General features: G+C 36.5%; 2 protein-coding genes across 4 annotated transcripts; both read right to left on the bottom strand.

Annotated features, from left to right (window-relative positions):
- Window positions 1-3,361: 3,361 nt before the first annotated feature.
- Window positions 3,362-12,829, bottom strand: smarcd2 (SWI/SNF related BAF chromatin remodeling complex subunit D2). The gene is made up of 13 exons (XM_026222955.1): window positions 12,391-12,829; window positions 11,139-11,335; window positions 9,807-9,849; window positions 9,602-9,724; window positions 9,321-9,440; window positions 8,557-8,652; window positions 7,938-8,039; window positions 7,231-7,392; window positions 6,270-6,367; window positions 5,632-5,767; window positions 5,385-5,507; window positions 5,195-5,296; window positions 3,362-4,953 (listed from the first exon to the last, which is right to left on the bottom strand). Exons 1-13 carry the CDS (start codon window positions 12,556-12,558, stop codon window positions 4,900-4,902), a joined length of 1,524 nt encoding a protein of 507 aa, XP_026078740.1. The 5' UTR covers window positions 12,559-12,829; the 3' UTR covers window positions 3,362-4,899.
- An 895-nt stretch (window positions 12,830-13,724) lies between these two features.
- atxn7l3b (ataxin 7 like 3b) lies at window positions 13,725-22,870 on the bottom strand. 3 transcript variants are annotated; one of them, XM_026222953.1, is made up of 8 exons: window positions 22,533-22,869; window positions 21,742-21,862; window positions 21,354-21,486; window positions 16,894-17,065; window positions 16,638-16,735; window positions 16,433-16,491; window positions 16,099-16,144; window positions 13,725-15,089 (listed from the first exon to the last, which is right to left on the bottom strand). In XM_026222953.1, the coding sequence occupies exons 2-8, from the start codon at window positions 21,790-21,792 to the stop codon at window positions 15,085-15,087; spliced, it is 564 nt and encodes a 187-aa protein (XP_026078738.1). In that variant the 5' UTR covers window positions 21,793-21,862; window positions 22,533-22,869; the 3' UTR covers window positions 13,725-15,084. The 3 variants fall into 3 exon arrangements, 2 of the variants coding, with proteins under 2 accessions (XP_026078738.1, XP_026078739.1); XM_026222954.1 differs by having other exon boundaries at window positions 16,469-16,491; window positions 22,533-22,863; XR_003277681.1 differs by having other exon boundaries at window positions 16,099-16,491; window positions 22,533-22,870.
- Between the last annotated feature and the right edge of the window lie 1,047 nt (window positions 22,871-23,917).

Here is a 23,917-nt window from a genome sequence, read left to right as displayed (position 1 = left end):
CTTAATATAATTTAAACAGAAGAGTTATAAAAAAAAAAATTACCCCCCCCACCCCACAGTTGTCACATGAAGGCAAAGTTAGCTATATAGACCAACATTTTACAGGCTGTAAACGTTTTTTTTCTGCTGTAAAGTTTTTTTTTTTTTTTTAACATGGGGAGTCTAGGGGATTGAGGACAGTGGCAAAGACTATAGAATAAAAAAGGGACTTTGACAGAAGGGGGGTTCAGACGGGTTGAAAGGAGAGAAGTCTGACAAGATTATACTGAAGGATTTGCAGCTCAACACATCCTGAGCTCATTGGCAAATATCCTTTCTCATAAGATGTGCTTACTTTACACATGAGCATACATTTTTGCAAAATCGAAAAATGAAAGTGAACATTGAGTGCTCATTCAACAGATATTATATTTTTTTAAATATATTATTTTTATTAAAAATCTTGGGAGCAGGACATATACGTTGCAGGAGCAGGCGGTAATGGTAAGAAATTCAGTGGGAGCGGGATTAAGAAAACAGCCCCATGTAGCATGGCCGCGGGAAGTGGGGGTGCTCCAACACCCCCTAGTGACGAGAGGGAGATAAAAAAAATGTAGGCCTATTAAAATATTTTGCACAATTTATAAATTCCTTATGAATATTTTAGAAAATGATTTTGACACACGTAGGCTATTACGTATATATTTTGGATTTTAATTTCATATTTTGAGGCCTAATCAACACAGGTTCGGAAGTTACGTTGTCAACGTCAGGCAGGCAGGTTTGGTCGCCGAGTAACGAGGTTTCCCGCTCGTTCCATGCAGAATACATCCATCTTTATATAATACAGCGCACCTCGACATTTGGACACCTGTAACCAGGGCACCCCGCCTGCATGTAGCTCAGGTAAGAGCATTGTGCTGCCGCGCTTGTAACATTTATTTTTTTGGCAACAAGTGTGGGATCAGCTTTGACTAGCGAAGCAATTGTAAGTAGTACACTATAGTATTTTTGTAAGGTGGTGGGGATGGAGATGGAGAGTATTATTTCGTTTGTGTGTTCTTTGCGTAATGGTTATTGAGAACTGTTAAATAACGTTTAAATAGTCTGAGATTATTTCCTTTTTGTTTGTGTAAAAAGGTTGAGAATGGAGACGGAAAGCTTTATACTGTGCGTGTGTTCTTTGCGTAATGGATGTGGAGAACTGTTCAATAAACAAATTGCTTAAATAGTCAGAGATTATTTCCTTGTGGTGTGCGTAAAAAGATTTTGGAGTTAATAGAGTTGCGTGTGAAATAAACGTGCAGTGACTCAAGCCAGCTGTCCAAATCGATTGCATTGTTTTAGCGTTATTGTGAAGTTTGATTAATATTATATTTTGTTGTAATATTATTTGTTGTATCTAAATAAGTTGCATGTATGTATAGGCTATCTGAAATTGTAATGAAAGTAATTATTTCGTTTTCTTTCGATTATTAAACTATTATTTCTGATTCTGCTTCAGATCAATAACGCATTGCGCACATCTGAGAACTGATGTCTGTGTGTTTCAGACCCTGGCTGGCTGTGCACTGAAGTTTATATGACAATAAAGTAGTAAATCTCAATGTATTTATTTTTAAAATGTATTTTAAATAGGCCTATAGGCTCATAGGTTTTTTGTCAAAAAAAAAAAAAAAAATCACAGCACCCCCTGTTCAAAATTACTTCCCGCGGCCCTGCCATGTAGTATCTTTATTGTAAAAATGCAAACAGTGAATGGCGACTATAGAAAGCAAAAGCACTTTAGAAATCCTGGCCGGACGCATTTTTTTAGGTTTACTTATTATTATTTTTTTTTCTGGAAAAGTTTGTTCTGGCTGCAAAACACCTTCATACTACCATTGATCCATGATGATTACTTCATAAGAGGTGTGCGCTGAGACTTCACCATCTTTTAAATGGAACTCTTTTGTGTTCATTTCATTTGTTGAGACCTTAGAGGTGAGATGTCTGTGGGTAAAAACATGAATGCAGTGGAAAGCCACTTTATAGTAGCAAATTAAGTAAAACTAAATTAAGAGACACTGACATTGTTTTTTTCATGTTTAATACTGCTGATTGATTTTAAACCTCAAAGACCGAAACAGGTGCCCGCGGACAAAAATTAACTGTTGTTCTTAAATGTTTAATAATTTTGAACCACTAATCTTATTTGAATGCTGAGATATCCTATTTCTTAATAATACTAGTTATTCATTAGATTACAATTCTTATCTTTAAAGTCACAACTCATTTTTTACTTGTCTTATGTTATGACTGGTCAGAAGTTAAAAAAATCTTACTAGTAACATTTGGAATAAGTAATAGTATCTAAAAATGTGTGAACAATTTTTAGATATTGAACAAGTACTATTAAATAATCAATAAGTACTAGTGTTGAATAACTATAGTATCTTATTAGGAATGACTATGTAAAGAATAAGTTCTGGTATCTAATTATTAAGTACTGGTAAATATTTAATTAATGAATAACTACTTTTTTAATGCACCAGTCATGAATAGAATACCAGTCAGAACTGAATAGTTGATACTTGAATGACAGATCCCCATAGAAGTCAATGGTAAGAATCTGAAATGTGTTACTAGCAACAACAGAATTGAAATAAGTACTAGTATCTATTTAATAAGTAACAGTATCTAATAACAATAACTATTATATAAATAATATACGTACTAGTATCTATTAAAAAGTACCCAGTACTTAAGCGCCAGTAGCAAATAATTAATTACCTGTACTTAATGGAAAAGATAGTAGTAGCTAAAAGTAAGTACCAATAGCATGAAAATAGATTCTACTAAGTTTTAAAAAATAAATGTTAAAACAGCTTGCCATAGTATGAGGCAAAACTTGAACCAGGTTTACATTGTAAAAGCTTTGATAAATAGACAAACAATATGACTGAACAATATAACCAATTCTTTTAAGATCATTGTTATTTCTTTTGTGCAATCTGTCTGCATAAATCCAGTCATCTCAAATCTCCCATATTTCGTTTTGTGTTGCAAGGTCTAACTATGAGAGCCCTCCGCAAAACAGTTCTATAATGCACCTCTCCAAGTCTATAGTACAGGTGAGGTATTAATGGAGACAGGTATTACCAGATTAACCAGGACACTACATGTATCAACATGACTAGTGTTTTGCTTTATCTAGCAAACGGTTTACCCTTCTAGTAGAAGGAAAAACACCTGGTTTTCTTACTTTTTTTTTTTATTAAATATTTTTTCTAATTATAACATAATATTCCTTCAGGTTAACAGTCTTCCAGAACATTAAATGTAATAATAATAATAATAATAATAATAAAATGTTATGATCAAAAATACATTCACATGTTAATTCCCCTTTATGAAAACAACTTTATTGTTTAAAATACTTCAATTTCCCAGTAAAAAAGTACAAAAGGTAAGCATTTGATTGATACAAAAATAGAACACAGAGCTTAAGTTGTAAGAGCTTAATTGCATTTACATAAAAAAGGCTTAACCCGAAAGTAAATCAAAGGTTGCATTTCAGATCAGCATTAATACTATCTGAGAAATAAAGTTATAAACGAAATGAAAGTTCAGCTCTATTGACTACATCTGTGACATGTTGATTAACACAAGATTGTTTAAACTTGTCCCTCGGAGATGTAATTAAGTCAGAATTAAATTTTATCTACATAATATAAAATTTTATTTCTTTTTAACACTATATGAACTGAAAAGTCAAAAGTATTTTCTGTGGCAATCAGCAGCATGTCACAAATGCTGTTTATAGAGCTTAACTTGAACCTGTTATATCCCTTAATGAAAATTCAACTTGCTGTCATCAATACTTAAAAACACAAATGACTACATCAATATGCACAACCACATATAAAATCCAACTTAAACAGAGACTTTCCATTGGCTTTTTGGAATGTATAAGTACACACTGAACTGAACTACTTATGAGAATGTAAAAAATATGGCTTTGAATACCTGAAGAAGAAAAAAAAAACTGCACACCTGAAACACTATCTTTCAATAATTGTGTCTCTGCCAATCCAGCAACCTTTAAACGCTAAAAAGAAAAAAAAAAAAAAAAGACCTTAGTCAACACTGACAATACAAAGACAGAAAGTCTGGTACACTGAACTAAAACAGCTGGACAACCAAATGTGCTGGATTTCCTGTTGGGGTGGAAACACAAAATCATGGCTCTTGAATGCAGTGCAGCACATATTTTCCTGAGAGACCAAATGGAAAAATCCACAATATTGAAAACATTGCATTTTCATTACTAATCTCCTTAACTATACGGAACTCGATCTTAACTCAAAAAATTTGCAATTAAATTGTGAAAATAGCCTTTGAGGTCACTAAGAAACTTTTAAAAATGAAATGGCAAATGTAGATTGATTTTGGCAATTCTACTACAAACACAAAAATTAAGAACAAAAAGAAGCTTTGTTGCATCAGTTACCTATAAGGATGTTAGCCAATAAGCTACAGTACTGTATATCATACTGTAAAATATAAAAAGAGAGTTGTTTTAAACAAGAAGCAAAGATGATTATGTCAACTAACTGAATCAAGAGGAACATAAACTGGATGGCTCATTTTCAGAATATATAAGAGAAGACCAGAGAATGAATGCAAAGAGGAAGATACATACCGAAGTGTTCCAGTTACTGAAAAAGCATTTGAAATTTATATGGCCAGATGCGTGTAATGGTACAAAAACTGCTACTTAAAAGCTGTTTATGACAAGTGCAACATACCAAACAATGCCAGCAACCAAAACTTATACATTAAGTTCCTCCACTGGTTCTCAAACAGAAAGCTTCATTCTCAATTGTATTTGTTGAGACAATTTCTCGGTTGACTGTAGAGTTGGGAGTCTGAATCGTCTTAAGTAAGTCGGATTCCCAGTACCTGTTCCAATTCTTGTCTCCTCTGCTGGACCTGAAAAAAAATAAAAAATAAATGCACAATTATAGATACTATAGCATCTTGGAACAGTGGCTTAAACAGCCACTAGGTTAAGACTGTATTTAAAGAACTAGTTTGATCAACTAGCCAATCTACCTATTTGTAACTGACTTGAAAAAGTTATGAACAGTGTTTTTAAGACCAGTCGAAGCAGGTTAAGCAGGCAACCAACCACTGATGTGCCTTGCAATGGAAAGAAATACAAAGTACTCACCTTTGAAAATATATAACGTCCAACAGCTTCTTTGACCCAGGGTGAGTGGTAAAACTCAGTTTTTCTCTCCTCTTCTGGATTACCCACAGTATCTGTCATTAACTGCATAAACCAAAACAAAACATACATAAATGGTGAAAGGCAACAAAATGAAGGCTGAATGAAATCCAATGAGGTAAACTGAAAGTACTTTGAGGTCTCGGCTCTGAGACTTGAGCCAGTCCTGGATGAAGTCCTGTGGGTTGTTACTGAAGCTGAGCATGAAGTCTCTCTGGGTCTTCAACTGGTTGATGGATTCAATAGTCTCATGGATCTTATGGAAAATTTTAATGTTTGGTTAAAAATAGCCCTTCTATATGTATGTAACTTTAGAATGGGTGGAAAATAATTTACATGAGGTGTCATTTATGTCCTTGCCCACACACACACACACACACCTTCATCTCCAGGGTAGTGATCTCCTGTTGACTGGTTGTGGATGACAGGAAGCTGGTCATCTGAGCCTTCAGAGGGTCATCCACCTCAACATCGATATCAAAGCATGCAGTCTTCTTCTGATCATTGGGATCCACACTGACAAAATGATATAGCAATAAAGTAGCCTTTGGTCAACATAAAAAATAACAATATTCAGACCACTCTTCAAATACATATAATACGTATTTTACACATTTTAGATTTTAGAATAGTTTTAAAAACATGAGATGGAAGAATGGGTATTATACGACAATTGAATACCAAAAATGTTAAACAAATCAAAACTTCTTTCAATGAGTTTTCCAACAGTATTAAAGGAGTTGACATATATGCTGGACACAAGTGCTTCTCCTTCCCTATTCTGGTAAAGTCGCCAATTTAAAATGGATACAATTTTACTTTTGCTCAGAAATTCATATATAGGTGCAAGCTATATTCAGAAACATCAGTGTGATTGAACTTTGGACTGGTAAGTTAAATATTTGAGTTAATAATTCAGACATTTTGATTAAAGTGAAAATATTTTTTCAAAAGAGCATGGAAAATTAAGGTTGAGTAACAAAAGAGAACATTCAAAACAGGAACCACAAGCACACACCTGATGATATGATTGATGATGATGGGGTCAGGGTGCTGAAGGAGGCCGGCAAGTTTCATAGGTATATCCGAAAATCTCATCCTAGGGCAGCCAAAAATCTGCAGGATTACAGCAGTTCAGTTTAGTTTCATGGCTCAGTATACAGCCACTGAGTTTGTGATCAAGGTATGCATGAAGTATAGAATAATTCTCTCAGATCAAGCACTTCCCTGTCCAAAACTACCTGTACTATGCAAGGTGTTTCAATAAAGTTGCTAAGGACTTCTAAATAATAGACAGGGGAACTGCTAGGCGGGCCCTGCCAAGTCTCCATGATATTCTGGAGCTGAATTACAGAAACTTCCTATCTTAATTTTTTTCACACAGATTTGAAATTATCATGGTTTCTAAAGATGGATAGGATTCTGCATTTCGGATGCTTCTGTCATACAGTCCCTGATCTCTACATTTTGTCTTCGACCCCTCCTCATTGTATACTTGGCCAGCTTAAGGAAAGATCTTATGTTGAGAGGAAGGATGGAAGTAACATGGGAGCTAATGAAGTGTTGCTTGTCAACATAACAGGGGAAAGTGAAACCAAGTGATCTGATTACATTGTGTCAAGAATTCTGATCAAGTGGAAGCATACAGACTACAAAGAGAAACGGGCAGAGAACAGAGCCCTGAGGACGCCTCTGTTGACAGGTCAGGAACAGTGGAAAATTTCCATTTCAAGAAAAAAAAAAGTCCTATCGCTATCTATCACTCAATTAGGATTGTGAACCAAAGCACAGCTGTGCCAGTAATACCAATGTCTTAGAGGCAAGTGAAAGCATGTTGTGGCAGACAGTGCCAAATGCAAGGCTTAGAAACTAAGTTTTTCTTTTCTCATGAGTTTTCAACTGAGTGTTTTGTGTATTAAATAATTGCTAGAACAAGCTGAAGATAATTTCCTGCTAAGAGGGCTAAACATTTTGGGTACCTGTCTGAAGTATCGGTTGCAGATAATGTACTCTTTCTCATGGCAGTCTTGTAGCTTGTTGCTTTTGATGTAGAGCCACAGGGCCTGCATGATGCTGGCTCTGGTCTGAGTGTGGACACCCAACAGTCGAGCCAGGCGTGGATCCAGCTTATACTGAGGAGGCTAAGTAAAGTAGAAGGAAAAGTAAGATAAGATGAGGTCATATCATTAAAGAGATCTCTGTAACAAACAACCTTAGGAAATAAATTAAATTGAAGTTTGATTTCTTTTAAAGACCCCATTCGTTTTTGGCTTTTAATCCATGTCTGTAAATTTTTTAGGCTATTTATATGCTAGTGTACTGCTAAAAGTAGACAAAATTATATTTTTTATTGCGGTTCAAATTTACATTCATTCAATCCACTGTAGGGAAATACATTGCTGATTAGCCATTGAACTCATATGTTTAATTGGTTCTAATGCTCAAAATTATGCTTGAATGCATCAATCTTGAATGCAGCGTGAGCAGATCTAAATGTAATACGGTAATACTTTTAATTTCACTTTAAATTGCCACAATCAGAATAGAAATACAACTATGAAGGGGCATTTTTTGCCCTTTATCTTGAATTTGGGGTGCATTTCTGTTCATTTTGATGGGATTTTTGCCCCAAGCCTATATGTGTGTGTGTGTGTATGTATGTGTGACATATACATGTATGTGATACCTGGTGGTCTAGCATGAGAAGGAGAGTACATTTCACATTCACATCCCCTGGTCTCTTCACCTGAAATCCATCGGTCTCCTGAGTTGTAGGCATTCTGTGCCACTAAGACACACAGAAAACAATATGAATACAGATGTAATGACGGAATTTACTGCAAGACAACAAACAAGGTGCAGTAAATGACAAAATTCATGACCACCAGGATTTCAAGGGATAGTTCACCCAAATATGAAAATTCTCTCATCATTTACAAGTTGCTTTCTTATGTTAAGAAGATATTTTGAACATTGCTGGTAATCAAACAGTTAGTAGTTGCCATTGACTTTTTTCAAAATCAATGGCAACCACCAACAAACATGAGGGTGAGTAAATGATGACAGGACTTTTATCTTTGGGTTAACTATCCCTTTAAGTAGATTAAATTATACTGTGGGACATATTAACTCAGATTTGTAATTTTAGGATGACACTGTAAAAAGAACAAAAAAAACACCCTGTCCTTTTTAAGTCAGTCATATGTATATACATCTGTGTATGTGTGTGTGTGCAGTACCTTGACAGACCTCTAGGGTTAAACCCAGGTATTAAACTATGAATTTATAACTCCATAATATCATACCTCCACCAAGTGGTTGTCTGGGCCATAAAGTTCTTTGTCCAGTTCAATGACCAGGCTTTTAAAGAAAGATGAAAACTTTCGTTTCTGTTTCCCAGGCTAAGGATAAAGACAGAGAAAAAGAAAGAAGGAGGTTAAAGGGGGAGAGAGAACACAAGGTCTTTTTGCAATGTGTTCATGCTGTTGATTGATACTGCATTGTTAGGAGCTGACCACACTGAAAGGGGGGGGGGGGGGTTATTTTAGAAGCAGCACACATTCAGTCACAAACAGCTATTGCGCCAGTATGAGCTTGCGCAATGCCTTGCCCGTCCCTCCCTTTGCAGTACCACTCGACTTATGACCACTAAGGTAGAAAGTAATCGAAAGAAAGAAAGAATCATTTCCTCTTTTCATGTGGCGTCGTCACAGCCAGAGGCCTCCAGCTGGCAAATATACCCTTACACTATAATTTTTGGACTAATTTCTTGAAAGGGGCCAAAGTTTCAATTCCTTTTCCTCACAGTTTGGGAACATGGAACAACTTATAACACATCTGGTTTGAAGGAGTGAGCTGAGGACATGAGCCAGTGCAGTTAAGCTGGCCAACAGACCAAGAGACTCAAGGCTGCCAAATAAAAAGCATTAAGAACAGGGCCGACACAGTCAGCTTTATCTACAACTGTTGCTTGCCATGAAACACTGCAAATAGAATTATTTATTCTGTGATCTCTGACCTTGTTTCAGGTTCACATTTTTGCAAACACATAGTGAAACTCATTACATACATCCTCCAGGAGTTTGCCTTCCACTCGAAGTTCCCATGATGACACTTTTTCAGCCTCCTCGCCTTCTGGCTTGCCAGGTGTGTAGGTATTAGAAATATAGATCCTCAGTTTTCGTTTTTGCTGGATGAGCAGAATAAAGAGCATAGAGATAATGCATATTAAATCTACTTATTCAAATACATTTGACTTTTCCTATAGAAATGTAGCTTCAAAATGTAACTTAAATGTAGTTGAACTAAGAATTAATCTCTGAATTGCTAACTCCAGTCTACCACATCTACCGTGATGGGCTTTTTGATGGCTTCCTGTATCTCCATTCGTTTGCGAGCAATGGTCTGGTCCAGCTTTCTCTCAAAAGCCAGAAGGTCCATATAAGCCTGAGACTCTGGGACCAGATCCCTGATCTGAAGAACACCAAAATTATGAGAAAGTATGTACTTTAGCATTAAAAAAAACTGTGATTAATACTATTCTGGTTAAACTCACCCTTTGTGGGAGGACTTTGTCAGCCATCTTACGCCTCTTCACCCTGAAAATGTAGAGCAGATGTGTTAGAAACATGACTCAACACGAACATATGTTAAAATGTTATTTCAAATCCAGAAGGCACAGTTTAAAGTCCTAGAGATCTGAAGTGGATGCCACATAATTATTCTTAAACCATTTTTTTTTTCTCATGGAATTTACGAAAAAAGGTCTACTGCCTATTGCCAATAAAGCGACTATGCATGTCACTTGTCAAAGACATAATTTTCAAAACAATTATTTCTCTGTAGGTGAACATGCCAATTTTGCGAGACCAACTTTACCTTGAGCGAACTTTTTGTGAGGAACTTTATTGGCCTTGTGCGAAAATACCTAATCGCACAGACTCCTATTAAAATGATTAGATTTAGTTCGTTTACATCGCTTTTTCGAGCCGCTCCTTATGTTTATGAAATTTTCACTTGTTTTATTCTTAAAAACTAAAAGTCATCTGATTGGTTGATCATTAGTAGCACATCTCTCCTCTCAACTACATAATCATTTGACAATCGTAGGTATAAATTGTTCATGAGTGTATCACAAACAACCAAAGTTTAATATTTATGGTTAAAGAGATAGTTCACCATCATTTTCTGCAGAACACAAATCATGATATTTTGAAAAATATGGGTAGACAAAAAGTCTTGGTGATCACATTGAGACATTTCTCAAAATATCTTCTTTTATGTGTGACAGAATAACAAAAGTCATTCAGGTTTGGAATGACATGAGGGTAAGCAGCTAATACCTTTGCATGTTGTGGTGTTCAAAATGCCTCAGCAGCAAACATCAATAATATCAAATAAATCTGCCCCATGGCTCAGTCTTCTAGCTAATATTATGAGACATCTTTAAACCATTTTTTAAATTCACAGCTATGCTATGCTTCTTCGGGAAAATGAAACAAATGAGTCTCTGAGCTAGAAGAACAAAGAAGCCTTTGGTCTCCAGAAACAAATGCCCATCTGGTGGCAGATGACACTTTGGGTTCATTACTAGACACTTTCTATCACAAAGCAGAATCATATCATAATCATTTTTGCTTTAGAAGCTCTTCTTAGATTTAATATCATACTTGACATTCCGCTCTTTTTTTTAGAACTAGACCACTATATTGCCACATTATGAACACAACTAATACAGACTTACTTGAAGCTCCAATAATGAAACCTTTCTTTGTTTATAAGCCCTCATTGCCCAGACTCACATGGTAACTTTGAAGAGATATGAATGCTACTGTAACTTTAAATATGTTGCCATTCATGCACAAACAAATATACTCAATGCATTTACCCCCTTCTCGGACCCATAGGACCCCCAGACTGCTGCTGTTGATGTTGAAGGAGTCTCTTCCGGGCAGGGTCCATCGCGGCTTGAGGCATCCCAGGTCGCATGGGCATGGCTCCACTATAAGACGGTCCAGGTAGAGGGGAACCCATAGACCCCATGCCCCCCATTGGCATTCCCCGGCTGGGTGACATACTTGGGCGCTGTGGGTGTGATTTGTGTATTACTATTGTTACACTAACAAATAGCAAACTGTTATTATAAGTAAAGCAGTGAAAAAACTTTATGTAGGAGTAAAAAAGAAACTTCTGAAGAATGTTGGTAACGGTTTATGGTAACCACTGACTTATATGGCACAAATAAAAATACTATGGAAGTCAGTAGCTATACCAACAGTCTTCAAAATATCTTCTTTAGTGCTCAACAGAAAAAGAAACTCATATAAGCTTGGAATGAGTAGATGGGGAGTAACTGATGACAGGATTTTCATTTTTGTGTGAACCATCCTTTTTAAAAATTATTATTATAATCAAATGTTGTAACTGTTAATATTGTTCCCTGAGCTAGTATGAACTAACAACGAACAGTATTTTAATTAAATGTTAACTAAGATAAACACTAAGAAATGTGAGACTGTTTTGTTGATTTTGGTTCATGAATTTAAGCAACATCAACTAATAGGACCTTATTGGTTACCAAAAATAACATATACCATGGTAAAGTTATTATATCAGATTGTTTTTAACTTTATAAGCTCATGACACGAGTTAGTGGATACCATACGAGGCACATGGGAGGTAACGTTACTCCACGGCGTAGTAAATACTATGCTATTACAAAGGTATATGTCTAGTCCAAAGATAATCGTAAAACCATGGTATATTACAAAATGTAATAGTTACCATGGCACTTTTTTGTTAGCGACTAAACCGATTATTTGGAGGCAACTTAACTCAAAATAAAGCACGCGCGTTGTGGTCACGGTGGGACTCAAACGCGGAAGTACATGTTTGTTCTTCGACGGCTTCACTAAACAGTGCTCTTAAAAATAATTAATTCAAAATTTAAGTCTTTTCTCTTTATATTTCTGTAAAGCAGCATCCTTGTATTACCTGACATTGTTTATTGTCATAGATATGCTATTAAAACGTCGTTGCTGCATATGGCACTTCCTATTTTAAGGCAGTAGGGAAGACTGAAGCTATGGCGTGTTGCTAAACACTTCAGAGAACAAATAAAGAGTGGTTTCGACACTTACTTGGAGGTACTGGTTCGGGGTGCTGCCCATCCCTCTGTAGGGTGAATTCTGCTGCATTGCTGACATTCTCATGGCACTGCTGTGACCCGGGTTCATGGGGTTCATGCTGGGGTTTATTGGGGTACTGGAGTTGACGGGGAAACCCGATAAACCCAATCTAGAAGCCATTTTTGATTACCTTTCCCGCTAATAATTGTTAAGAAACAAATCCGAAATCTTCACCGTGTCACTCTAAAAGCGTTTAAGTTCCTCGTGACCTCATCGCGTTCAAATATCTAACTTGTATATATTCTTCTGTTTCTAATTGTCGTGTCGATCGATGTCCGTTGAACGTGTCAACTCTTCCTCTAAAAGCATGTCAAACACCCATTTATCTTAATGGTTGCCTCTCAACAACATTTTAAGAGCCCGACCAATGTCTACAGTTATCAGTGTGTGTGGCTTCTCAGATCTCCTCCCTCTGGGTTGCCAAATAACTTTCACTTTTAACTTTCCTCTACCTATGTTTCGTTTTTTTTTTTTTTAATCAGTTTAATTTGGTGTACAAATAATTTTTGTTTCGAATATGGAAATGCATATCATACCCTCTGTCTTGATGCTGCTCAATTTGTTGTATGAAAAGTTTTTTAAAGTTTTTTTGGCTGGTCTGCCTCTCCTGCCTAACAGCATCAATGTAAAAATGATTAGAATTAATTTCATTATAAAATCATCATATTAAGCATATGGACACGTGTATTTTTTTTTTAATAGTTCCAATTAATTATTTTATTATTTTTGTGCGTTTATTGGTCTCAACTCTTCAGCCTTCGCATGCAAAATTGTACAGAATAAAATAATAATAATAAAAAAAATCCCTAAGGGGGATTTGTATTCTATATTTTAGCAAAAGCAATGTTCCAAATACATTTAATTTGTTAATTTGATTCGGCTGTCAGACAGACAAGCAGTGATAAAAAGAGTCAACATTTTCACAATGCATTTGAAATAATAGGGTAGGTATTACATTTGTAGTAGTAATGAAATCCAGATATACAACATCTGCAATGTTGCCATTGTTGGACATAATGCTTATTTCCTTTAATGCTATTTATTCACTTACCCAACTCTTGTTGTAGTAAATATCAGGAGTCTTAGAAAATAGCTCATACAATCAATTTTGAGGACCAGCACTAATTGACAAAAACTAGCCAGTTAATTAATTGCACATTTCTTATCTATGAACACAAAAGTAGTCTAGGCCTCATGTGATGCATTTTACCAAGGGACTTACAGGCAATTTTTTTTTTTTTTTTTTGCATTTACAACACCCATATTTCTGAAACACACATGAAACATTCAGAGTTCAGATTTTTTATTACATGACATGCCCATAAGTGTACGGCTCACAGGATAGCAGCATCTTTCACCTAGTCAAATACATATACACACAGTCACAAACAAAGTGAGACCGCACAGGACACCTTACACTGTAAACATCTATAACATAAAAAATTGAAAAAAGAAAAGATTTTTGAAGAAAAAAAACATTTCAATGATAAAGATATTCTCAAGCCTTAATTCTTTTTGGAGATCTATGCCAAACTGTCTTTGCAATCAATAACTTGCTATTGAAAAAAAAAGTGCTATAGATCTAGTGACATAATATAGTACAACTGTACCACACTTTGGCTATTAAACTACAGAGAGAAGAAAATACTCTATTGGATCATGATTCTCCAAAAAAGGTCATAAAACCCTGTGTAGTAATTATTTGATAGTTAACTGTTTACACTGATTTATCTTTCTTTTAATTATTAACTGTTGCAAAATCCTCCCAGAATGAGAGATTCCATATGAGAATCGTTCATTTAGAAACAATCCTGCACCTTAGTGATGGGAGAGCTCAACTGGCCCAGCGTCTGTCTGCTGATACAATGAGTTCTTACTTCCTCCCTGAGAGAATCGTGCAAGTTCCTCTATCCTAGATGTGTCGTTTTTGAGACCAGCCATCAAAGCTGCATGAACAGGATATGAGAGATCGTGCAAAAAAACAAAAAGGACCAAAAAAACGGTAAACTGAATGACTGTGATAAGGTGAACTGTGTGGCACTGTGGGTATTTAGTGACTCCTGCTACCCACAGTGTTATTGAGAGAATGTCTCATCTCTTAGCAACACACACAAACTGTCCTGGTTCTCCACACGTGGCTTAGAACGCAGCAAAGTTTCAAGAAAACCGTTCACCAGACAGTTAAATAAAATTATTTTCAAAAACTTTCAAATAACTAAAAGACTGTTGACTGCTAGCATACATTATCACTTACAACATTTTTAACCAGCATGTAAACCTTTTAAATTGGACCTTGGATTTGTTGAATGCAGCTTAAGGGGCTGTTGACACAGAATGTGTTTTTATATTCCACTCCACTGCATTTCCATTGTTTTTCTTTGTAAACATGCGCTAGATGGTCGTGTTTGACAACTAAGCAAAAAAAGTTCAATTTCAAAATAACTGCGTCCTTGCGTTTTTTTTTCATTTGGAGTTTGCTTTGGGTGTTCGAAACAGCTTGCCAAAGCAAACTTTCTGTAAAGGTTTGCTCCGGCTGGAAAACACCTTCGAACTACCATAAGTCTGTGATGATTGCATAATGAGTAGGTGTGCTCTGAGCCTCTGCCTTCTTTGACGTGGAAATTCTCTCTGGTTCCTTTCTTCTGTTCAGTCTGTCGAGGTTAGAAGTGAGTAAATGCATGAACACACTGAAGAGCTGCTTTATAGTAGAAACTGCAGTGAATGGGTGCCATCAGAATGACAGTCCAAACAGCTGCTAAAAACATTATAATTATCTACACATTATTCACACGACTTCAGTTCTACAGTTAATGTCTTGTGGAGTTGAAATTTGTGTTTTAAAGAAACAAATCCAATTTGAATGGTAAACTGTCACTTCTGGCCAAAATACGAGTTCGTCCATTGAAAAAACCATCATAATCCGCAGACATATTTATTTAGAACAGTTTCGGACTGTTTCACTTCTAAATGGTGCTTGATCTGTGCATATCGCTCTCCTGATTCAGACATGACATTTTCACTGTTAAAAAGTCTTAATGATGAATTAGAAACACTCAGCTTTTCTTTTCACAAGATGTTAATTGATGGATTGGAGTCATATGGCTTATTGTGATTTTTTTTATCAGCTGTGTGGACTCATTCTGACGGCACCCATTCACTGCAGATTATCCACTGGTGAGCAAGAGATAATACAAATGTTTTCAGCGTAAACTCATCTATAACTTGAATGGCCAGGGTGGGTACATTTTCAGAAATGTTTAATTTTTGGGCGATTTATTCAATCATTCTGCTGTATAAAGAGCTGTATAATAAATGTGTTGTTTTTTGAGTGGAGTGCTGAAGTGCAGATATGAAGCAAACATGTCCAAGTCAATATGATAAGATGCTTGAATGCTGCCCCCCCCATTGCTGTTATTTCTGTTGTGTTTTATTTTTTTATTGAGAGGAAAGCATGCAGTACATATTTACATATTCATATAAATGCCACTTTCAGCAGCATTAGGACGTTTGTTAACAGTATACCACTGCTGATTAGGTATTTCAAACTTCTTTCTACCCCTAAGCGAAGAACAAAAAAAAGACCTTCGCCGTGAGTATACCAGGGGTCTTAAACTTGAATAGATTACAGATTTCACACAAGAAAGAAAAACACAGACCTACCATTTTTATGTTTCATGGATTTGGATCTTCTTGGTGAATTTGGATTCTGTGCAGAAAGAAAAGAGACAACAAACATTATTAGCTTGCAGCCAGGATATGAAAATGAAACAAAGAGACAAGGTTACGGAAAAGGCATGTATAATATGCAAAAGTCCAGCACTTATTAGACAGCTACTGTTTGAACAAAACATTCTTGTTGACAAGAATTGTGGATAAAATTCTACATCCTTTAATAAACTAATTCTAACTTGCTTTGCACCAGATCCTGTGGCTACAAATCTGAGGGGCCATCTAAGAGCAAACAGAACATCTGTAATAGTAAAAACAAACTTACCAAGGGCACAGGCTGTTTCAAAGAATGTAAAAATACCTTATCTGACTTTCTCTTCTTGGCTAGAAAGAAAAATATTAAATATGACAATTATTCAAAACACTCATACATTCATAAATTCTAGTTGCAGTTACTATTTATGCAGTGAAATCCCTTGAGTGGCAATATCTACAATACTGCAAAGAAAGATGATATATTACAGACTCACCTTTCTTTTCTGCCCCATAAGACCAGTCATTGTCATTGACATCATCATTGTCCTCTTGATCGCTTTCTGATTTGTTTGTGTTGTTGCCACTCGCAATTCTAAATATACATTTATATATAAACACATTACTATCACATGTTCCCAAACAGCATGACTCCAGATATTCAGGGAAGCATTAACCCTTCATGAACATTTGCCTGGAGCTCAGGTGACATCTATATTAAAGTATTCTTCAGGGAACGTTCAGTTATAATACCTTCGGCTGGCAATGCGACTGCTGTTGCGGCCCATGCCAAGGCATTTCTCTAGGTGAGGAGCAAACCGTGAGGCAGCGATGCTCCGGCTGCAGTTGGGACACACACACTCTTTGTTTTTCCACTGGTTGTACACTTGCCCAAAAATATCTACTCCAGGCTGGTCCACGATTTCTACAAAAGACAGCAGAAAACTTGGGTTAAAGGTGGCTTACATTTTGGTCGGTTACTCAAATTGTGAAACTTGTGTATTAAATAAATTCAATGCCCAGACTGAAGTAGTTTAAAGGTCCAGTTCTTCGTGATCCCATGTTTTAAACTTTAATTAGTGTGTAATGTTGTTGTTAGAGTATAAATAATATCTGTAAAATTCTAAAGCTCAAAGTTCAATGCCAAGAGAGATATTTTATTTAACAGAATTTGCCTACAACGAACGACCCGTTTGGACTACATCCCTCTAATTCATGCAGTAATGATGTCACTAAAATCGTTTTTTGAATAACCTCCACCCACATGAATACACAAAAAAGGGGGCCTGGTCTTGTTGCGCTCTGATGGAGAAGAGGAAGAGTTTAATTTGTGTTTGTCGCCATGTTGTCGAAACGCTGTTATTTTCATCTCAGAGTCCAATCACCTTTGTTTGAGCTTCCCAGGGACGCTGTACTTAGAGATCAATGGTTACAATTTATGTTTAACTCGGTTCCCGAAAATTATAATCCACATGTAAAACTATGTGCAGCACATTTTGCTGAGGACAGCTTCCTTAATCTCAATCAGTTTAATGCCGGATTCGCACAAAGATTATTCTTGAAAGATGGAGCAGTTCCCTCTTTGTCTGGAGAAGGCGTTGTTTATGGACCACAACGGGTAAGTTGGTGCGTTTAACAGTTTCTGTAACTTATTACATAAAGGGCAATGCTGTTTAGCTTTGTTAACTAGATGTTAGGGCTGTGCAAAAAAAATCGAATGCGATTTTCATGCGCATTTCGTCAGTAAAAACGCTCCTGTGATTATAAGTACATCTCCAGCAAGTGCGTTCAGATCAGGATTGCCAGGTTTTCAAAACAAATCCAGCCCACTTGCTGCTCAAAACTAGCCCAATCGCATTTCCAGGAGGGCAGCGTGCGCTAAGATAGTGTCGAATCATAACACAGGAACTGCTGGCACAATCAGAACTAGTTCCGTATTTCTGAACGAGGGACTTCATAGAACAAGGAAGACATCAGCCCATTTTTATGACAGTGATTATACAGATATGTAAATTGTGTGAAAAATACTGTTTTTTTACAGGCGTAACATGAACACGTTATATTGCACAATGTAAACACAATCAAAGCATCAAAAAAGCACGAAAAATGGGACCTTTAAGTCTTTGGTTATTTTAATCCACCTTTATCTCAACAAGTTAGAATATGGTGACATGCCAATCAGCTAATCAACCCAAAATACCTGCAAAGGTTTACTGAGCCTTCAAAATGGTTTCTCAGTTTGGTTCTCTAGGCTACACAATCATGGGGAAGACTGCTGATCTGACAGTTTTCCAGAAGACAAAAACATTCATTGCCAAAGAAGGTAGCTTTTCACAGAGTGCTTTATCCCAGCATAACATAACAAAAAGCTGAGTGGAAGGAAAAAGTGTGGAAGAAAAAGATGCACAACTAACCGAGAGAATCGCAGCCTTATGAGGATTGTCAAGAATAATAATTTCAAGAATTTGAGTGAACTTCACAAGGAATGGACTGAGCCTAGGGTCAAGGCATCAAGAGCCACCACACACAGAAGTGTCAAGGAATTTGCTGAACCACAGACAACATCAGATGTGTCTTACCTGGGCTAAGAAGAAGAACTGGACTGTTGCCCAATGGTCCAAAGTCCTCTTTTCAGATGAGAGCAAGTTTTCTATTTCATTTGGAAACCAAGGTCCTAGAGTCTGGAGGAAGGGTGGAGAAGCTCATGGCCCAAGTTGGTTGAAGTCCAGTGTTGAAGGGTTATTTCGCCCAATTTGCAAACTTATGTCATTAATAACTTACCCTCATGTTGTTTCAAACCCGTAAGACCTCCGATTATTTTTGGAACACAGTTTAAGATATTTTAGATTTAGTCCGAGAGCTCTCAGTCCCTCCATTGAAGCGGTGTGTACGGTATACTGTCCATGTCCAGAAAGTTAAGAAAAACATCAAAGTAGTCCATGTGACATCAGAGGGTCAGTTAGAATTTTTTGAAGCATCGAAAATACATTTTGGTCCAAAAATAGCTAAAACTACGACTTTATTCAGCATTGTCATCTCTTCTGTGTCTTTTGTAAGACAGTTCAAAACAAAGCAGTTTGTCATATCCGGTTTGCGAACGAATCATTCGATGTAACCGGATCTTTTTGAACCAGTTCACCAAATCGAACTGAATCGTTTTAAACGGTTCGCGTCTCCAATACGCATTAATCCACAAATGACTTAGGCAGTTAACTTTTTAATGTGGCTGACAATTCCTTGACACTAAAAAATATGTGCAAACTGTAATGAAGCAGAGATCAGTTAGTTCCTCACTTTCCGCGCTGATGCAGAGATTGTTCGCTTGCTTCAGTGAAAGTATAACGTGCCTAACGTTTTCGACTCGTACATTATACATCACTCCCTGATGTCACGTGTCATTATAGGATCTTTACGGGTTGTGTGTGAAAGCACGCACATATCCCAGTTAATCACTGGCAGTGTGAAAGTGCAAAATCTAGCGACCCGGGAACAATTGTCGGAGCACCCCACCCGTGTATTTGCCGGAATGGCAGTGTGAAAGGGGCTCAAGAAATTTTGGAGCACTTCATGCTTCCTTCTGCTGACCAGCTTTTTAAAGATGCTGATTTAATTTTCCAGCAGGATTTGGCACCTGCCCACACTGCCAAAAGTTGGTTAAATGACCATGGTGTTAATGTGTTTGACTGGTCAGCAAACTCACCAGACCTGAACCCCATAGAGAATCTATGGGCTATTGTCAAGAGGAAAATGAGAATCAAGAGACCAAACAATGCAGATGAGCTGAAGGCCACTGTCAAGAAACCTGGGCGTCCATGCCACCTCAGCAGTGCCACAAACTGATCACATCCATGCCACGCCGAATTGAGGCAGTAATTAAAGCAAAAGGAGTCCCTACCAAGTATTGAGTACATGTTCAGTAAATTAACATACTTTCTAGAAGGTCCAACAATTCACTAAATGTTTTTTTTTAATTGGTCTTATGAAGTATTCTAATTTGTTGAGATTTGTTTTTGTTAAATGTGAGCCAAAATCACCACAATTAAAAGAACCAAAGACTTAAACTACTTCAGTCTGTGTGCATTAATTTTATTTAATACATGAGTTTCACAATTTGAGTTCAATTACTGAAATTAACTTTTCCAAGACATTGTAATTTATTGAGATGCACCTGTATATATTTTTAACACTATTTGATGATAAAAAACTATGTTTATGGGATAGTTCATGTCGAATTTTGTTGGTGACTTGAAATATGCAATTTAAATGTGAGTTTGGCAAGCTGTTTTGAGATTTCAGTATTTCCTTAGTCAAGTAGACAGGAGTTGGTCTTGAATACCGAAATTGTTGCCATTACAAACATGGCCTTTCCTTGAAAAGGACTTCAGACATCTTGGACTAAATTGCAAATGATTTCATCATTTAATAATTGCTGTTAATAGTTTTCATTGTCTGTTTGATTATGTCTTTAATTGATTTTTCCGTACATTTTTTGCCATATGTAAATAAACTGACAGTCATCACTGATAAGCTACTACTAAATATATTTACATTTAAATTAAAAATTTAAATTTATACATTTAGCAGACACTTTTATCCAAAGCGACTTACAGTTCATTCAGCCTATACATTTTTACCCATCATACGTTCCCGGGGAATCGAACCCCCAACATTGCGCTTGATAGCGCAGTGCTCTACCAATTGAGCAACAGGAACACTAATAATGGAGAAACTTAATTTTCTTCAAGTTGCTTTGCAATGGTTTGTATTGTAAAAAGCGCTATACAAATAAATTTGAATTGAATTGAATATCACGAAAATTACTTTGATGGCCTTTTTGTGATTTTTTGAGCTTAATGGTGCTTTCCTATATGGTCTCCATGCCCCCACTGGATCATGTATTTAGTTTTTATTCTAAATCATGGTACTTTTACCCTAATTTCACCAAAATGCGGCTGTGATCGCACCTTAAGATAAAAAGATTCAACTGTAAAGTCATCATGAAAATGAACATCTTACATCCTTTTGGTGAAATAATCACACGTGACTTTAGTCATATCAGTGAAAATGGACAGGAATATAATCACATTATCATACCTTTGTGTGAACGCTTATAGCTATTGTTATAGTTATTGTTATCATTATTGGTGTGCAGGGCTCTAAGGTCAGAAAATGCAAGTTCAATGCCTTATTTGAGACACATGCGAGACTCTCACCAAAGTCCTTCATACTCTCTTGGTCTGTATCATCCAGGAAAAAGTATCCCTGTTTGACTGCCCTGTGAACCTCGAAACAAAGCCCCAAACATGCATCCTCCACCAGATCAGACAGGATGTCTTGAGCAAAGCCCTGTGGGAGAAGGCGCAACACATGCATGAATTAATGCGCTTGAATCACACTGTAACCTACCGGAGGTAATACGTCACATTCGCATTGCACTCAATGGACACATCAGCTGGTTAAAGCAATGAAATAAGTGTAAAATATATAACATGAGACAGGCTTCATGACAAAGAGGTGAAACACCCCCATGTGTTTGTTTATTCAACCCAGATCTAATTAAGCAGAATATAACATATGAAAAATAAAGGCGTAGCCACTCACCTCCATCTTACTGTTGTCCATACTGGACAGAGACACGTCCTCCATTTTCATTTGCAAAAGCTCCAGGAGAAAGCACTGCTGTCTACATGCTGTAGTGCAGCAGTCTTGGGCTGAGGAGAGGCTAACAACAACAACAACAACCAAACAAAGGAAGACAAATACAGACACAGGCAGGGCATGAGACAACAATATATGATTCAGTCTTCCTTTATAAAGTCAAACAAAACGAAAGTCCTGACTAAGTAGTTCTGCATTTGCTTGTTATATTATGAATAATTGAATGTATCCACGATACTAGCAACTGCTGAAGAATCAATGATACCTTATTGCATTGCATTGCATTGCATTGAATAACAGGCGTTTACACTGCAGACTTCAAACACTCGACTATTGCATTGATAAAGGTCGTTTCATATTAACAGCTGAAAGAAATATTTTAATCAAACAGATCGATTGATCACAATAACATGTACATCCCGTCTCGCCAACAGACTTCAATAACAAGTCAACACTTATGAGACAGCTAATGTTTAACATAGATCAACTAAACGCTTTAATGGCATAATATAATACACAACAATAGATGTTATTAAACATGATTGATGCAAAAACTATTATTCTGTATGTAGTATTATTGTGAAGACATTCACAATGTGGATTCAACAATACAGGCTGCACTGAATCGAATTTGAATCGGAAGAGGTTATAGTCAAAAAGACGTTCCAACTCATAAGTGACTTTGCCGTGATTTATAGCGTTTATCTGCATCATATGGCCATACTGTCACTTACCAGCTCTGGAATGGAGGCTGTTGCTGTTTTCGGTCTGTTCACTGCGCTGACTGAGGCTGCTCATCTGATCAAATCAGTCATCAGATCTGATAGGAATCTACTAACGCTAGTTATCTATTCCATTAATGGTGTGCGCATGAAAGGTAACGCAAACAAAAGGTCCGAAGATACATTTCCCCTTAAAATATTTCCTCACAGACAAAAACGAAGTTCCACATTCGGACTTCAATCTCTTATCCCAATCTGTAGACTTCCATTTCCCGTCACCCAGACCTGACCAATCGATCCTAACGTTGGTTGATCTTATTCTGAACGCATCACCGCTGGATCGCCTAGCCAGGTCTGATGAATGGAAATCAACTGAAGAAAGTTAAAGGTAAAATGATGCGTCCCTTTTATACAGTCAATGGTCCCGAATCAAATCATTACGGGACCAGCAGCTGTTTAGTTACCCACATTCTTCACAGTATCTTCTTTTGTGTTCAACAGAAGAAATAATTTCATTCAGGTTTAGAACAACCTGGGGAAATTCTGACAGAATTTTAATTTTTGGGTGAACCATATTTAAAGTGACAGACACATCCTTGCTTCTAAAGGTATAGAACTATTGTTTTATTAAAATTTGGATAGTCTGTTAATATAATATTCCATACATTATTAGAGCTTGGTAGACATAATTATTTTATTTTTGGACATGATTAGAGAGATTAATTGAAAGATTATAATTCATGTTAGACTGTATTTATTCATTAATAATTTATATTAAACATAAATATATACACAGATAAATAATCATATATGTCATATACAATTTGTCATTTTAAAAAGTAAAAAAAAGCTAAACTATTTAAAGAATCTCATCCAGGTAACAGCTGCAGAACTGTCAAAACAGATGAATAATAATTTAATTATGAATAATGAAATTTTAAATAACAATATTAAAGGGTTAGTTCATCCAAAAATGAAAATTATGTCATTAATAACTCACCCTTATGCTGTTCCAAACATGTAAGACCTCCTTTTATCTTCGGAACACAGTTCAAGATATTTTAGATTTAGTCTGAGAGCTCTTAGTCCCTCCATTGAAGCTGTGTGTACGGTCTACTTGTCCATGTCCGCTAGTTATTGCAGACATGGACAAGTAGATCCGAAAACCGGTTGCATCGGTTTTCGGATCACCAGTAGTTCTTTCGGACAGTTCGATTCAATAAACCAGTTGAAGAAAACTGTTCACCGGTTCTTTTGCGCTCGACGTAATGGCGTCATTTGCGATGATTGCCCTTGATTCAAGCCTTCGGTTTACCCGCGCTTATAACACTAGCACAGAATCTGTTCAGAATCAATCACCAAAAGAATCAGTTCAGTTCAGACGCCCTGTGAGTCTG

Source organism: Carassius auratus, chromosome 37, assembly GCF_003368295.1.
Source record: "Carassius auratus strain Wakin chromosome 37, ASM336829v1, whole genome shotgun sequence".
Taxonomy (NCBI): Eukaryota; Metazoa; Chordata; class Actinopteri; order Cypriniformes; family Cyprinidae; genus Carassius; species Carassius auratus.
The sequence above is the reverse complement of the archived record's forward strand: the minus strand, read 5'-3'. Positions and strand labels throughout refer to the sequence as shown.

Bases quoted from the DNA above. Each gene is read 5' to 3' on its own strand.
- smarcd2 (XM_026222955.1), bottom strand. From the start codon at position 12,558: ATGGCTTCTAGATTGGGTTTATCGGGTTTCCCCGTCAACTCCAGTACC. The intron at 6,368-7,230 runs GTACCCAAAATG...GTAATCCTGCAG, and splicing joins GCAACCGATACTTCAGACAG to ATTTTTGGCTGCCCTAGGAT. The intron at 4,954-5,194 runs GTGAGTACTTTG...ATTTTTTTTCAG, and splicing joins GACGTTATATATTTTCAAAG to GTCCAGCAGAGGAGACAAGA.
- atxn7l3b (XM_026222953.1), bottom strand. From the start codon at position 21,792: ATGAAAATGGAGGACGTGTCTCTGTCCAGTATGGACAACAGTAAGATG. The intron at 21,487-21,741 runs GTGAGTGGCTAC...CTTCTCCCACAG, and splicing joins TGGACAACAGTAAGATGGAG to GGCTTTGCTCAAGACATCCT. The intron at 17,066-21,353 runs GTGAGAGTCTCG...TGTCTTTTGTAG, and splicing joins AGAGAGTATGAAGGACTTTG to AAATCGTGGACCAGCCTGGA.